This window comes from Rhipicephalus sanguineus, chromosome 6 (genome assembly GCF_013339695.2).
Source record: "Rhipicephalus sanguineus isolate Rsan-2018 chromosome 6, BIME_Rsan_1.4, whole genome shotgun sequence".
Lineage (NCBI taxonomy): Eukaryota > Metazoa > Arthropoda > Arachnida > Ixodida > Ixodidae > Rhipicephalus > Rhipicephalus sanguineus.
In genome coordinates, this window is record NC_051181.1 from 79,002,883 (window position 1) to 79,018,506 (window position 15,624).

The 15,624-nt window shown below is 45.5% G+C and overlaps 2 protein-coding genes across 3 annotated transcripts in view; one reads left to right on the forward strand and one right to left on the reverse strand.

Moving 5' to 3' along the window:
- LOC119395929 (baculoviral IAP repeat-containing protein 7-A) overlaps window positions 1–4,917 on the reverse strand; it is a 45,661-nt gene extending 40,744 nt beyond the window's left edge. Inside the window, exon 1 of one of the 2 annotated variants that reach the window (XM_037662961.2) lies at window positions 4,744–4,917. Coding sequence is in view for 1 of the 2 variants with exons in the window: in XM_037662960.2 (XP_037518888.1) it covers window positions 4,097–4,108 (12 nt within the window). In the remaining variant the exon portion in view is untranslated. Of the gene's footprint in view, window positions 1–4,096; window positions 4,450–4,743 lie in introns of those variants that run through there. The other variant, XM_037662960.2, reaches the window with a different exon arrangement.
- A 573-nt stretch (window positions 4,918–5,490) lies between these two features.
- Window positions 5,491–15,624, forward strand: part of LOC119395930 (trafficking protein particle complex subunit 10) — a 91,013-nt gene continuing 80,879 nt past the window's right edge. Inside the window, exon 1 of the mRNA XM_037662962.2 lies at window positions 5,491–5,835. Coding sequence (XP_037518890.1) covers window positions 5,796–5,835 — 40 coding nt within the window. The 5' untranslated portion in view covers window positions 5,491–5,795. The remainder of the gene's footprint in view (window positions 5,836–15,624) is intronic.

The following is a 15,624-nucleotide window of genomic DNA, read 5'->3' on the forward strand; positions in this document are numbered from 1 at the left end:
GCATAAGTATCTGTGACCCCAGAGTAGATTCTCCCACATTTCTTATTTGTCATTGGAAACATGCAGATTTTCCTTCCTCATTGGAGCAAGCCTAAAATATACAGAAGCATAAAAAATGATGCTAAACTACATATGCATTTCAATGAATTCACGTACAACTTAGCTGCTCTGCAGACTGTGATGCTGCCTTCCGAATTGGCACGCACCGCAGTTGTATCTATATTTAGCTCTTCTGTTTGACTACAAAGACTGTCTGACAAAGCAATGGAGGACCACTGCACTCAAACAAACACTTGGAGAACAATACTCAATGGGTGTTGCCATGCACAAGTCCAAGTGATGTCAGTGCACTGCAGTGACAAATTTTCTACTTTGTTTTCGGTACGGACCGTTGTAACAGCACAGTTGATGACTGAGCAAGATGGATTGGTTGCCAAAACATAACGATGACACGACTGCCTTCTGAATCTTAGTCATGTCATAGACACCACCTCGGGAACTAAAAAGAAACATATTTGCAGGAAAGCTACTGTAGCAATCGTTTTAAGCACTTTTAGGCCATAGTTCTTAAAGAAATGCAAGGCCTGCTGCTGTCTAATAGGCAAATTCATTTAGCAATTCCAGAATGCGTGAGACTGGTTCTTGACAGCCCAAAGTGATGTCCCAGCAACATCTCGACATTTAAAAAATTTTGAATTACTTCTCTGCAGCGATAGTGATAATAATAATGCCTTTCAAAATGTTGACATTTGTTTAAAAGGGTCCTGAACAACCCCTTGTGCTTGGTGCAAAAACATGTATGGTGGAAAGCAGACGCTACTGTGACCAGCTCAGCCAAATCTTTGCTGTCGTGCACGGCAAGGAGGGTTTACAAGTGGAGCTTGAAGTTGCCGCTATCTGAAACGCCCTCTCTTCATTGAGAGCCTCATCCTCACTCTCTTTGGAGGGCTGACACAGCTGCTCTTTTTCGTCCTAGAGTGGGTTTCTGCTTTTGGTCAACAGCTGGTATAACGAGAGAAGCAGAGACGTGACGTGCAGCTGACGTGGCCGTGCCGTTGTCACCTCTTTATTCAGAAGGCAAACAGCCGAAGCGGAGCGAGCGGCAGTGGCTGCAGCGTCCAGTATGGCCAGGATCGCGAGCGCGTTCTACTGGCTCGCGCCTCGAGCTCTCGGCACGTGGTAGGCACAGCATGGCGGCGGAAGAAATTATAATAATGATGATGATAGTGAAGATGATTGAGGATGATGACACTACAGCCGGCATAAATCAAGAGCGGTGTTTGGATTAGATGTGCTTCTTGCCACGGGGTGACTCCATATGCCGGCAACATGCTCTACAGTGTGCTAGAAGTGCACAGTAGCAACACTAGTGTGCACAGGTATCACACAACAGAACTGAGCACTACATGACACGCGCTGTCGTAGCTTCTCTCCCCCTTGTCACCCCTCCATGGATAGCTTCCAGCACGCTTGTATGGACGAAAGAATAAACAAAGCGCTCAAAGCATGTGACAAGTTCCTGCAACTCCATTAGTACTTGACAGATTAGAAAAATTTTGGCGGCAATCTATTCGCGAGGCAAGGAACTCCTACCATGAGGTCATTCGATGGTTACTTGAAAAAAGTGGTTAAGGACCGCTTTAAGCAAACCAGGCTCTAGAGTTTCTACAAATTTCTAGCAGCAACTTTATGCTCTGTCTGTAATCTGTAAGAAAAAAAAAAATCCTGGTGAGCTATAGGGATGACAGCATGTTCATATTCTACTCAATGCTGCGTTTTATCAAACTTGGGCGAACACAAACGATGCTCTGCTTTTTCAAACTGAATACATTTTTGAGCGTTCTGACATTGTTCATTTTGCCCCGAGCGGTTCGCAAAAGAAAAAAAAAGTTCACCTTTCACTTCTCCGCAATGTGCTTTCATTGTTTCAATACTAAATCCAAGCATGTGTATAGTTTGAAATAAAACCTTACAAAAAGCTGTTAGAGAGCTGCATCTATTGTGCTCTAAGCCCTGCTTCAATATGCCATATGACTCATGCAATAAACAATAAGTTGGACGATTTCAACATACTTTTCAAAGGTTCCAGCCGATGACAACAGGCTTGCGGCAATGGTTCAACATCACATTTACTCCCCCAAGCAGGCATACGAAAACAGAGAATTAGAGCTACTCTTCAACTTTAACTGTGATATGGAGCCCAAAAGGTACCCCAGACAACTTGTTCAAAAAACTTTTTTTTACAACTCAATTATGATGCTGCTTATACAGCCAAAGAGCCGCAATGTTGAGTGCCTCCACAATGTTAGAGAAGCCAATAATAAAATTGGCAAGGAAAAAAATTCTACACTTGAGTCGTCCCTTCGTGCGCCATCTGCCAGGCGCTGGCACTACGAGTGCCCTTTTATGAGGAAACCTCCACTCCTAGTCTCCATGACGAAAGCAGATTACAACTGAGGCGCCGGTAAGAGCGAGCAAACACGGCTGTAAACAGATCAAGTGAGGCATCAAAGGAGAGCGGCGCACCGCCTCTAGTCTTGCCAATATCGTATCGGTTGCGTCCACAGCATCTGAGGAACTCGTCGCCAGGGTGCCCCAATAATGATCATTGATCACAAAGTGCTACGTATTTCCAGGATGGTATCAGTACCATTATCAGTGGTGCAATCAACGGGTAGGCAAGCAAAGGAAACGTTTCTCAGATAAATAAACACGGAACTTGAGTACAAAAACAGCGTCGCTCCAGGAACATGTTTAATGCAGAATTACCTTCCAACATTCGTCATGCACCATAGGCTACTATTTCCTGAATGGCAGGACAAAAAGGTAAACATGCTACAAGGAAATGAGGCAGGAGCCGTCATTGCTAGCAATATAGCAACACCGAGGAAATTTCTGCGGGAAATATTTTTCGCAACTGGCTTGCAGCTCATAGTCAACCAAGCAAGCACGAAAAGATGTATGCAATTTCAGTACAGTGTGTACTTTAAGCCTATTCTTGCTCAATGCTTTACGTTAAACTTGCAGTCAGCCAGTCAATAAACTGAAGTACCAAATTGCTGTTATCTTTAATTACGAACATGGAAATACCTTGCCGCCGGTACAGCCCAAGAAGACATGCACGAACTTCATGCTTCGTGCAGCAGTAAGGTCAAAACCAGCTCGGAAGGTGGGTAACGTGTTATGAACGTGCATTTACTTCGCAACAGACTTTTGTACCGATGGGAATTCCTCATGAATGGCAACATGGCAATTAGCAAAGTGCAGATTGAACAAACACGCCAGCAATGCTTATCGGCTGTCCGGAAAAGAGGGCGTCCCAAAAGTAATTAGCCGGAAATTCAACAGACCTCATTTCCGAGATAAGAAGTCTGATAAAATGACCCGTCAAAACGGGCCCTGCTCTCCAGTCAGCGCCTCAGTCGCGCCAATTCTGAGCGGTAAACGGCCACCCGTGAATTTTCGCAACAGCGCTGATCAAGCCGCGCAACCTTATACACGCAAATTAAAACAAATAAATCAGCTAAGCATTGCAAAAGACTGGCAACGCCCGCGCACTGCCGAGTCAGGAACGTCCGTTTTAGAAACAAGTACGCCTCCTTTGACTGTCTTTAACGAAACTTAGAAATGAGGTCGCCAGCCAGATCAATCAAAAATGACTTGTCACAGATTTCCTGAACTGCTGGCGGCAACGCCCACTTGGAATGTGGTACCACTACTCACGGGGCATCGACGGAATTCTGAAACACGGCGAAAAAACGACTCGCGATTGAACACCGCTGTCGTCGGGCAACTACACAGGAAAACGCGCACGGCTGGGAGCATTAATTCAGCCCCTGCGTCCGCATATGATGGTAGCAAGCGTATCCGGACACCAAACGCCGACACGAACAGGGTAAAGAAGTCAGAACACACACTGAATCCGGGAAAAATCAACCCGCTAATGTGTGCAAGACGAAGTGAAACGTTCGACACATGAAATGCGGACGTCTTTCAAACAAATAACAGGCCGCAAAAAACCTAATTGGAACACGAGACGTGCAATGGCCGCGAGTGCGCGGTCCCCACGAAAAACCCCTGATCGAAACTTGCTTACCATTGAACACATCAACAGGCCCGATGTGCGGCAGTCGGGACGCCGAACGGAGCAGTGAATGGTTATCAGGAAATTTCATTCTAACGCGGCGTCAGTGATAAAGCACGCTGATTTCCTGTACCCACTGGCAGCGGCTCTAGGCTTATCCATCGTGCACGCCTCTCTGCGTGATGAGCGGGCCCACAGGCCGATCCGGTCCAGACGAAACAGCAGGGCCGACTGAACAGCAACGAAACCCAACTTGGGAAACCTAACGCAACCAAGGCGCACTTCTTGACGTTCCTCCTGCTTTCACAACTGCGTAGGCTCCAGGAGAACGCTTACTGCGCACCAACATGGCGGTTTAACGACAACGCAGCACATCAGCCAGCATCAGCGCGTCCTTGCGTAACAAAGGGCAACCGCGACCTTGGAAGCTAACAACCACGCAGACCGTGCATTAGTAACCTCGCCGTTCATAAGGGTGGAATACAAGGTCAGGCCGTAGTCACGAAAAGTGCTGGGAAGCGTATCGGAGGTTTAGCTCAGTGTCATATCGAGGACCTACGGCAGTCAGCGGCGTGGCAAAGCCAAAGCAACCGCGCATATGTGACTCGCCAGCCGCAATGAAGTACAGAGGCGGTATGGATCGCGGTAGTAAATCTTACCTGAAATATACTGTAGCTTCAGTTATGTTCCAGTAAGATGACGAATTTCGCAGGGCAAAGTAAAATTACTTGAATACCTTCGCCACCATAGCAGCCGCTTCTAAAGAGAAAGAAAGAGAGAGGGAAAAGTGCGGAGAGCGCTCGCTCGAGCGACGCCCTCCGCTCAGTGGAAAGGGCAGGCGTCCTGCGACCGTTGATTGCGGCGGTACGGCGGCTGGTCGGGCGGTAGGGTTGGCCAACGCCTCCTAGTTTTTCTAGGAGGCGTTGGGTTGGCTTTATCGGAACGATTGCACTCCCCTGGGCGCGTCTTGTGACAATGCACGAAGATGTAGTGGCTTTGCACGAATCTGTGAACGCTCGGCAGAGACAACCGTTCCAGTTGCAACGGGATGCTCGTTCGGCACATTTCTGATCGCACATTTCAAACGAGAGGTGCATCAGCACGTGAGCCGTCCAAGCCACAGATGCTGCTAGTAAATATGCATACAGCGCCTGCCGCGCGTTGCCTATTTACGGTCACATCATCTGACTGTCAATTCTCTCTGACAAATGGAAAAGGCACATCTACACGGACGGAGAACCGACTCGCGGACGCGGCGAGCGGACCATCGGACGTCACATCGTCACGTGTTGAGAAAAAAAAAAAAAGAAAAAAAACTTTCTGCGGATTTGTCTTGTCTTGACATCATCACGCAAGCATCTAGTCTAGTGTCGGATTCTAAATAGCCGGTGAGAGCCGATGCAAGCCGTTACCAGAGCGGCTGATCGTGCATCGAAAGTGGAAGCCTGTGGTGTAATGTAACGCGTTATGACGCCTTTTGCGCTAGTTAAACATTCGGTGTAACGCGTGTCGGCGGGACCCTCGAAATCGGATGCACGAGAAGCCGGACGAAAGCCAGCAACTAGAGGCACGGGCCGTCGGCGACACGCGATCATCGCAACTCGGTGGCGCGACGGCGTTCCGTCACCGCCTCCTTGGAGATGCAGTGTCCGCTGGCCCGCGGCTAGTAGAAAGCACCCTTCCAACGCTGTGACCCCCTGCCCTGGGATGCATGGCCGTGCCCAGAATGAACTGCAAACCGATCGTCACGTGTAAGCATCTACAAGCTCCGCGCTCGCGTGCTCTTGTGCCGAAGCTCGGCTCCGCGGTTGCTCGAAGACGGAAACCGGTTTCATAACGGTTCGCGGACTCATATGGTCAGCCGGTGGCAGCTGGAAACGCGCATGTCCGCTAAAATGGAGCGATAAAACGAACGATACACGCCGACATCGACTGTTCCGTAAGTCACCGCGACGCCTATGACCGTCATCCGATCCTTGACTCGGTCACGATGTCACGGTGGTTTACCGACCAACTCGGCATGCGGAAATGCGGAGTTTGTGTCGCAGCTTGTCCCTTTAACCAGTTCTCGCAGCAAGACGGTAAATTCAATCGTGCAGTGAAACATTTGCCAAGCATTTTCTGCAATGTAAGGCTCACAATTATGTGGTGTGTCGTTAACTCTGTTAGAGAAGACAGTATGCTTGCGCAGGGCCAACCATCTGCTACGTTGTTCTCATTGTCGGAAAACCTTCGTCTACTAAAGCCTCACTTAATAGCCGCAGGCATGCAAAACTTGTCGTTACTGTAATTGCACAACTAACCTTTCTTCCTCACTGTATCAATGTGTAGGCAAGGTTACAAACAACAATCAAGTACACAGAGCAGGCGTTTATTCCCTGGATCTTGTCCCGACTAGTGCACACCAGTTATCAAGTCGTCGCGTCTTTTTCTGGGCAGTTAGCACAACATAATTAGTGACTTCAATAGGAGGAAGTGAACGTTGCACTACCTTGCAAGTAGTTAGCAAATGATAGTGTGGTATTTTTAGTATGGAACCTAGAGTACGAGAAAGGCAACAAACATTGGAAGTATTATGCAAAGCTGTGTGGTGCTTTCTTTGTTACCATGCCTGTGATCTAGGTTTTAAACTAAAAAATGCAGTAGCAACTAGTCCACCTATTCGTCCTCAAATACTGAGTGAGTTTGCTAATTACTGTTTATGTACTTGATACAACATACAGTGGATAACCAAATACACAGACAAAAGGCGGATTTGAATTTCTAGACCCGGCATCATTCCCGGATCTTTGTTCCCCAATGTTGTGGCTTCCTTAGGAAATCTATTCAGCATCATAAACACGTGCAGATTTCTCTGATCAAATGTTTACGTACGCTTGCTGCATAAAAAACTACCAGACATAAAATTTCATGCTCTGCTGCTGATCCGAAAGACACCAGGGCCAATTACAAATTTTGGTTAATCACTAAAACTTGTAAAGTGCCACCTGGCTCACGTTTTGTCGAAGTATTTTTTTTTTCACATCGTTGCATTATTGCACATATTAAAAGAAATTGAACTATTATGTTGCCATTCATCCAAGACGCGAGGATCATTTCTGGAGTTGATGCTCTCTCCCCTTTGGTTTCGGGCAGCGTCTTCAGGCGACATAGTTTTCTTGCATTCTTTTAAATTCGAGACGAAAAGGAGCATGTCACGTTGACGTGACAAGTTCTGCCTCCATTTTTTTTTTCTCTTTCTGTTTTGCTTCTCGTCATACTTGCAGTGACAGCATTGCATGCTTCGTCATCACGGCGATACAATGGTTACGATGCTCTGCTTCTGACCCGAAAGTTGCAGTTCGATCCCTGCCGAGGCGGTCGCATTTTGATGTAGATGAAATGCTAAAGGCCTGTGTACTCAGACTTAGGTGCACGTTACAGAACCCTAGGTGTTCGTAATTTCCAGAGCCCTCCACTGCGATGTGCCTCATAGCGTGGTTTTGGCACATAAAAATCCAGATATCAGTATCAGCATTGCACGCTCTGCAGTGATTGAGAAAATGAAATCACGTGCCATGAAGAGTAATGTTCTGCAACGGCTCCAGACCAACCTCTCAGCATTTAGAGCACAACTCCAGACCAGCCGTGAACGTTCCAACAAACAACGCCTTCGACACAGCAACACTTGTGTGTTACTTTTCATTCTCTCTCAAAAGCCAACTCCCGCAAGAAAAGGACACGCAGGCTTCTGTTTTAACTTTTAACTCTGTGCACACTGCACAGATGTTTCATCATTTATAGATACGATCATAGGCGGAGAGTTTTCATTTTACCGGAGGGGGCGGGGGCACGACTTGCTCTTCCACATTTCTCTCTCACTCGCCCTACATATATATATATATATATATATATATATATATAGAGAGAGAGAGAGAGAGAGAGGAATCCAACTTCCAAATTAAAGAATTTAATGTAACTTTAGTCTCTTAGGTATCTGTAAGTGGAAGACCCTATATTTATTCTTCAATTTACACAAAGACATAGATCCACCTCGTAACTCTTGGCTTGAAGCGAAAAAGATCGCGTAGACGACCTTTTTCGTTGACTCGTTGACTGCGTCGCGTAAAATCAATTCATGCAATGCGTGGGGTTAGGCTTTACTTTGTTAAAACATGCGCCACACAGGAGACAGTAGGATAACGCTATCACGGGAAGATTTAATTATATGCCAGTGAGTTCAATTCAAGATGGCCGAAAGTAATTTTGAGATGGTAGCAAATACCATTTGCTACCACTACACCTTGGGCGAAGCTGCGGTTATGAATCTGGACGAGTAATGGAGTTGCTCATTGGTGGCCGAACTTTTAGTAAAACCCTTTACTGAAAAATCAAAACTGCGTACAGTCCTTTCTCGGCACTTTTTTACAAGCGGGCATGTCGAAGGGTACCAATATGTAGGCAACCAAGAAATTACCCGTTTTTTTTCGTTCACTGACTGACTGTGTCGGGATTGCTTTGTATTCTCAGTATCATTTTTTGTGTTCTCAAAACCATTCACTACGGGGTTCAAGACAATTAGAGCGCAGCTCTTAGGCGTCCGTTCCTGCGTTGAGCGGCATCGCCGTCGGCGTCGGCGGCGTAACCGATAGCGCGAACGAGGACGAAAGAGAGCGAACGCGGAGTCTGTCGATATCACGATATATTGGCCTCTAACCTCGCTTTCTTCCTCTGTCGCGCGCGCTGGCCCCTCGGTCGGAGCTCATGCGCATGCAGGGCTGGCACGTGCACTGCGGCTGGCTTCGCTTGTCGTAACGGGGCTGTGGGCGTTTCACTTGGTTCGCGACAGCTGCAATGTACAGAGTATATAGTCTGCGTAGCACTCGAGCGCTGGCAGTTTCTGTGGCGTTATATGTAACGAATGTTACATTGCTACAACTGCGGATAGTCAAAGCTTCAAACACAGCTGACGTTGCCTGAACACGAGGATGCGCTCAGCGAATTAGGCAGCATCGTAATCGCCGGTGAATTTTTTTTTAATTTGTCATAGCTTAAGTCGTCGCTTCAGTTGTTCATCAGCACAACATATTCTGCACGTAAAAGTCCGTTTGAGAGGCATTTTTCCACTGAATGTTTGACTTGTCACTGGCCCATGTGCCTAACTTTAAATGGCTGAAATGAAAAATAAGCGGGCATAAACAGCCTCCCGTGAAATAGCTGCCAGAGAGGACGACCCGGGGACCTAAGCCAAGCTCTTAAAAAATACCCTGGGCTTGTGCTAGGGGGGGGGGCTCTGCCCCCCCATGAGGCAGTCTGGGGGGGGGGCCCCAGCCCCCCCGTACTCTCCGCCTATGGATATGATCACTACCAAGTGATCTGTGTGGCATGCTTGTTTGTTAGCAATAACCAAACATTGTGAGGGGCTGTTTGAATGTATAGCTCTGAGAGTGTGTGAAGCTAACACATTGCTGCAGTGCGCAACATTTCACTGCACAACATCCGATTTAATTTAACATGCTGTGGTAGCTTGGCACGTAAGGTGTCTTGCTGCTTACTTGAAGTTTAGTGGGGGCGAAATGCAAAGAACACTCATTCGCTTTGATTAGGTGCACGCTGAGAAACCCCAGGTGGTTGAAATTAATCCTTAGTCCTCCACCACTGCATGCCTCATAATCATATTGTGATTTTGGCTCTTAATTAAAAGTCCAGCAAATATTATGATTATTATTGTTACTAATTTGATAGATGCTCAACAAGAAACAATAATCAATTGAACTGTCCCAGGTTTTATGTTGGTATCCTAGGTTACATATTGTAATGGAAGGCTCCATGTAAATTTTTTTGGCCCACGGCGTATTGCTGAGCACATAAATTGTAACGAGGGCAGGACAATTCTTGCATTTCGCTTCTGATCAAATGTAGCTGAGGATCGGAACCAGAGCACTCTCAACAGCACTCGTATCCGCTGAACTTCCAGTGCAGATCAAGTGTCGTTCGAAACTGAGTAGTCTGAGGAAGCGTTCATGCGCAGCATTCAAATTACGGTCCTCACATGCTAAACAAAACTGAACTGGTAGGTTACTTGTTTCCAGTTTTGTCAAATCGCCATGTGTTTTATAGAGCAAGAAGATAATGAGCAACAGCATCAAAGCAATTGCGCAACGAAAACACGGACATAAGAAGACAAGTACAAACACAGCGCTGTGTTTTTACTTGTCTTCTTATGTCCGTGTTTTCGTTGCGCAATTTCTTTGATGTCATGGAACTCCAACCAGCCCAAAATGCTGCTCTCATTGAGCAACAGCAGTTGTAGTGTAAGACAGCATGTAGCCAGAAGGCTGCCATGTAATTGCCCTGGGGCCTTCACTTACTTTAAGGAATCCTAAAGGCACGTGCTCAGTCGACATTGGCTGCTGAAACACCGTTATAAAAACCCCACAGTGGCTGTTTTGTGCTCTGGAGTTGCTTAGTTGAAGAGGAAAATTGCATTACCAAGGGGGTGCGTGCCCCCTAACCTTAGTGCAATCCAAATCGCTTGCTCTCGAGTGAGGAGTTCTGACGATGCATGCGCCACCACGATATCTTACTGTTTCAGAGCCAGTGCAAAATTTTCTTGTGTAAAAGATTTTCTTGTGTGTGCACATCACATGGACATTGCATCATTTGCTTGTATGTTTTAAGAATCATATTGAAGCGCAACAGTAGCATTTTATTGTTGTTATGAGAAGTTGCTGTGTCATTGCAGTTCTACTATATTAATTCACTGGGATCACAAGTTGTTTCCTACATTTACCTTAATTCCTCAGTTGCTAAAGTGCTATTGTCTGTTATTGAAACCTTAACGGCCCCAATTACTGAGTGCACCTATTAATTTATTTTACACATGTGGTGTACTGCTGAAAGAACTTTCCATGAATGAACTTGAAATTTTGTTTGCAAAAATGATTGACTCCTTCCCCCCTCATAAAAATTGGGATAGTTTGTGTGTTTAATTATTCAAAATGCCTTACAGGCCCAACAGGGCATTGCATCGAAGCGGTGTTCAACCGTGGTCAAATAAGTGTTGTTGACCACTGTTAAACACGTCAATCTTCCTTTATGCCTCTGTTTTGAGCACGTTCTGTAGGTCAGATAAGGGTGAGCGAGGTCAAGCGGACAAAGTAAACCAGGTACTGTCGCCATTGTATGCAGCTGGAAGCTATCTCAGGAGTGGGATCCTGAGAAGGACTGTGAACTAATCAACACAGCTCTTGTGCGCAAGTACTTCTAGGATAACCGAAGAGTCTTGGTGTTACCATAGCACCATAGCTTTCATATGTAATTACCTCAAAGAACGCCATTAAGATCACTCCCTTAATTCAAATTAAGGTCACAGGTGTACTCAGTGGTTTAGGTTATTCATTATATTGCCTGCGAAGTAGTCAATAGAGACCTGTCGATGCTCAAAACATCCTGTTTGTGAGGGAACAAAACTGCTCTCATTTTTAAAATTTTGAAACATCATGGATACGTTACTAGGAATCCTACGATTCCTGTCATAACGGTTGCAGTTATTCCTGTTATCCTCTGTGTTCGTCTGGATACGAACTGAGGCAGGAAGGCATCTCAAAACAGCTGCTGCACGGCTCTGGCCTTGCCTGCCTCGCTGTGCATCGAGCACAGTTGTTTTTGCAGCTGTGCATTTGGCAGGCCGTGTCCTGTGATTGCTAGAGACCAGGAAGTTAGCCTACAGCAGTGTACTACAAGCGGTGATGACGTGCAAAGGCCAGAGTGAGGGGAAAAAAAACATGACAATTGGTGGGCGGCTGTGTGGAGAATTATTTCATTGAAGTCCCAACTTGGCTCAGTTCACTGCAGTGTACACTGTGTCTAAGTGTAAGGTTAAGGGTGCGATTCCTGGCTGTGACAATTGCATCCTCGTGGAGGCAGGTTATGAAAACGGCTGTGTACTCAAATACGGATGCCCAACACAGAAACTCGATTTGTCAAAATTAGTGGGAAGCCTCGCACTGCAACTGCTCATCATCACCCACTATGCAGTTCTGAAATGCAAATCCGCACAATTTATTTCAGTCAATTCATCTGAATTTGTTCACTGAGTGCCTGGGATGGCCCTGGTTTTCTCAAAACCCAGTTTTCCAAGGTCTTTGGCCTTGGCCAGTTGCTGATTTGCGTAACAATAGTGATAATACAGTCGAACTCGGGTAAATCGAATTATGGTTTATATCGAACTGTTTTCGAACATGCCAATAGTTTAATGTTAATGCGTAGGTAAATCTATGGCAACATTGAACAAAAATAGCCGGAACACTTGATGTATCGAACATAGGGCAATGTGAAACGCCTTAAGGAGTTGGCTGTCCCTCACAAATTTTTTGCTTTTCCTCACAGAAAGGGACTTTACCTCATGCATTTTGGAGAGCGAGTGGTGTGGTTAGGAGGGCGCTGTGCAGAGTGAGTAAAAACTACCACTTGCCATCGTGTGCTTTCCCCTATGATTCCTCATTGTTGTGCGGCCAGCCCATTGTGCAAGGTTGGCGTTCGCTTCTCCGCTCGTTTTGTTAACGCAATGGATGTCGTAAAACTGAAGAACCTGCTGTTCTCCACAAAGCTGCCAATAATCATTACAGTCGAACATGGAGAACAGAAGTCTGGCGTCGCCGCTGTGTACAGCATCCCAAGATGTACACTGAGTACAACATCGAAAAACAAGGCTGACATTAGCGCCAAGGCTTCGGGAGCCCGACGAGCACACATAGCTGCGTATGAAGATTTTAGGGTGCTATTTACAACTATACCGTATTTCGTTGTGTATAATCCGCCTCTGGGTATTACCTTGCACTTCCAACTGCAAACGATGACAAAATACAAAAAAAATCACACGTATTGCCGTGAAGGCGTTTCTTACATTATCGTGAAGAAGATTTCAACAGCGCAGAAAAACACGAACGAATGAAAAGGGAGCCGACACGGTCAGCGCTTGTCCGTGTTTTTCCGCACTGTTGAAATTTTCTTCACGATGAATTAACAACTCGCCCAAACACTCATGTTAATTGATTATCGTGAAGCATTGCCATGAAGCCAATTGTGCACCGAAATTCACCCGGAATGCAATATTTCATTAATAATTGTACTTCGAATCATCCGATATATCGAAATAATCCCCCTTTTTTTTGCGAGTTCGATATATGCGGGTTCCACTGTAATTTATTTGTACTCAAGGAGGATGTGGGCATGCACACAAGGCTGCAAAAGGCAGAACTGCTAAATCCAGTTTTGGTTTTGTTGATACTCCAAACAGCTGGTAATCACTGGCTGCTCTCTAGCTGCAGGTCAGAACTCATGACTCGAAATACTCTCGTCGTGATGCTTGAAATTGTTTTGATTGTTGCCTCTCTTGTAAGAGAGAGTATTCCTGGAGGAGTTTACCTGCTATTGTTAATTTTACTTCTGGCTGTACTGATTGGCAATCTCGCTACTTTGACAATTAATCCAATTGATGTCTTGTTTATGGGCCTTAAATCAAAAATGAGTTCCACATTTGAATTTTTTTTCACGCATCCAGTGCTTGCTGTTGGTGAAAAAATGGCAACCATGGTGGGTTTCTGGCTAGATTTATTTGTTCACAATACCTAAAGAGACCCTGAAACCATTTTTGAAATTTCGTCAGCGTTTAGGCTACATCAGTGTCAAATCATTTGCACCACAAACTAAGCGACACACTGTGTATCAAGGCAGCTACAGGCAGTTATTGTTACACCTTCCTTCTCCCCACTGCCCTGCCTCCTCAGCTCATGAAACACCCAGGCGTCGCTAGTGACCACAACGCACTCGACGGGCAGAGCTCTGTCGACTGTGACACTGTCAACATGTACTAGAGCTCGGCTGTGTGCGCCTTCTGGCAACAGAGACGAAGCGCGCAGAGTGGTTGAGATCTGCTCTGCCAGGTGCTACCACACTACCAACTGTTCTTATTTTATTCTCCTATACGGTGACAATTTGCCAAGGCATGTGGACTAACAAAAAGTACTTGAGAACGATCCCCGATAAATGTAACAGAGTGGTTGAGATCTGCTCTGCCAGGTGCTACCCACTACCAACTGTTCTTATTTTATTCTCCTATACGGTGACAATCTGCCAAAGCATGTGGACAAACAAAAAGTACTTGAGAACGATCCCCGATAAGTGTAACAGAGTGGTTGAGATCTGCTCTGCCAGGTGCTACCACACTACCAACTGTTCTTATTTTATTCTCCTATACGGTGACAATCTGCCAAGGCATGTGGACAAACAAAAAGTACTTGAGAACGATCCCCGATAAGTGTAACAGAGTGGTTGAGATCTGCTCTGCCAGGTGCTACCACACTACCAACTGTTCTTATTTTATTCTCCTATACGGTGACAATCTGCCAAGGCATGTGGACAAACAAAAAGTACTTGAGAACGATCTCCGATAAGTGTAAACTCGGGCAACATGGTTGTGTCTTTAGGGGTGAAGTTACAGCCGCAGACGTGTGGATCCTGGCATTGATCGGATAGCAAGGGCCCGATGCTCACTGCAGCGACTCCACTCGGCAGATGCCTTACAAGCCTTACATGATGTCGCAGCTTTACAAGTCACGAATCGCTAGATTTGCAGCACACAAATAAGCTAGAGCAATTCATGGTGCTCGAGAAAAGAAACCTCGAGGTAAACACTTTCGTGCAGCTCACGTCAACATGGAGCACATTTTAACACAGGCAGATGACACTCGCTGCCCAACGGAGGTTCAGTGACGTAGACTGGACATATCCAATCAGATATGTCGTCGGTGCTGCTTAACATGGAACGATGCTACGTAGGAAGGGTGTGAGAAGTTGAAAACTCGTTCAGCTTCTCACGCCTTGTGCGACCTGTAGTGATTTACATGTTTAAAGTTCGTTTATACAGAATCATCAAAACAATTTCAGGGTCCCTTTAATAGGCTTGTTGAAGGACATTGAATATGAGGGGTAACGTTTTAAACAGAGCAAGGAAAAAAAAGAAAGAGTCTGCATCAAGTTCGAGGGTATCGAATTGATATAAAAGGTTGAAACAAAGAGTCCAGTGGAGCATCTTTATGCAACGTTAGTGGATGAGCCTAATCAAGTTATCCTTATAATGTTATTGAATTGATATAAAAGGTTGAAACAAAGAGTACAATGGAGCATCTTTATGCAATGTTAGTGGATGAGCCTAATTAAGTTATCCTTATAATGTTATTGAATTGATATAAAAGGTTGAAACAAAGAGTCCAGTGGAGCATCTTTATGCAACGTTAGTGGATGAGCCTAATCAAGTTATCCTTATAATGTTATTGAATTGATATAAAAGGTTGAAACAAAGAGTACAATGGAGCATCTTTATGCAATGTTAGTGGATGAGCCTAATTAAGTTATCCTTATAATGTTATTGAATTGATATAAAAGGTTGAAACAAAGAGTACAATGGCGCATCTTTATGCAATGTTAGTGGATGAGCCTAATCAAGTTATCCTTATAGTGTTATTGAATTGATATAAAAGGTTGAAACAAAGAGTCCA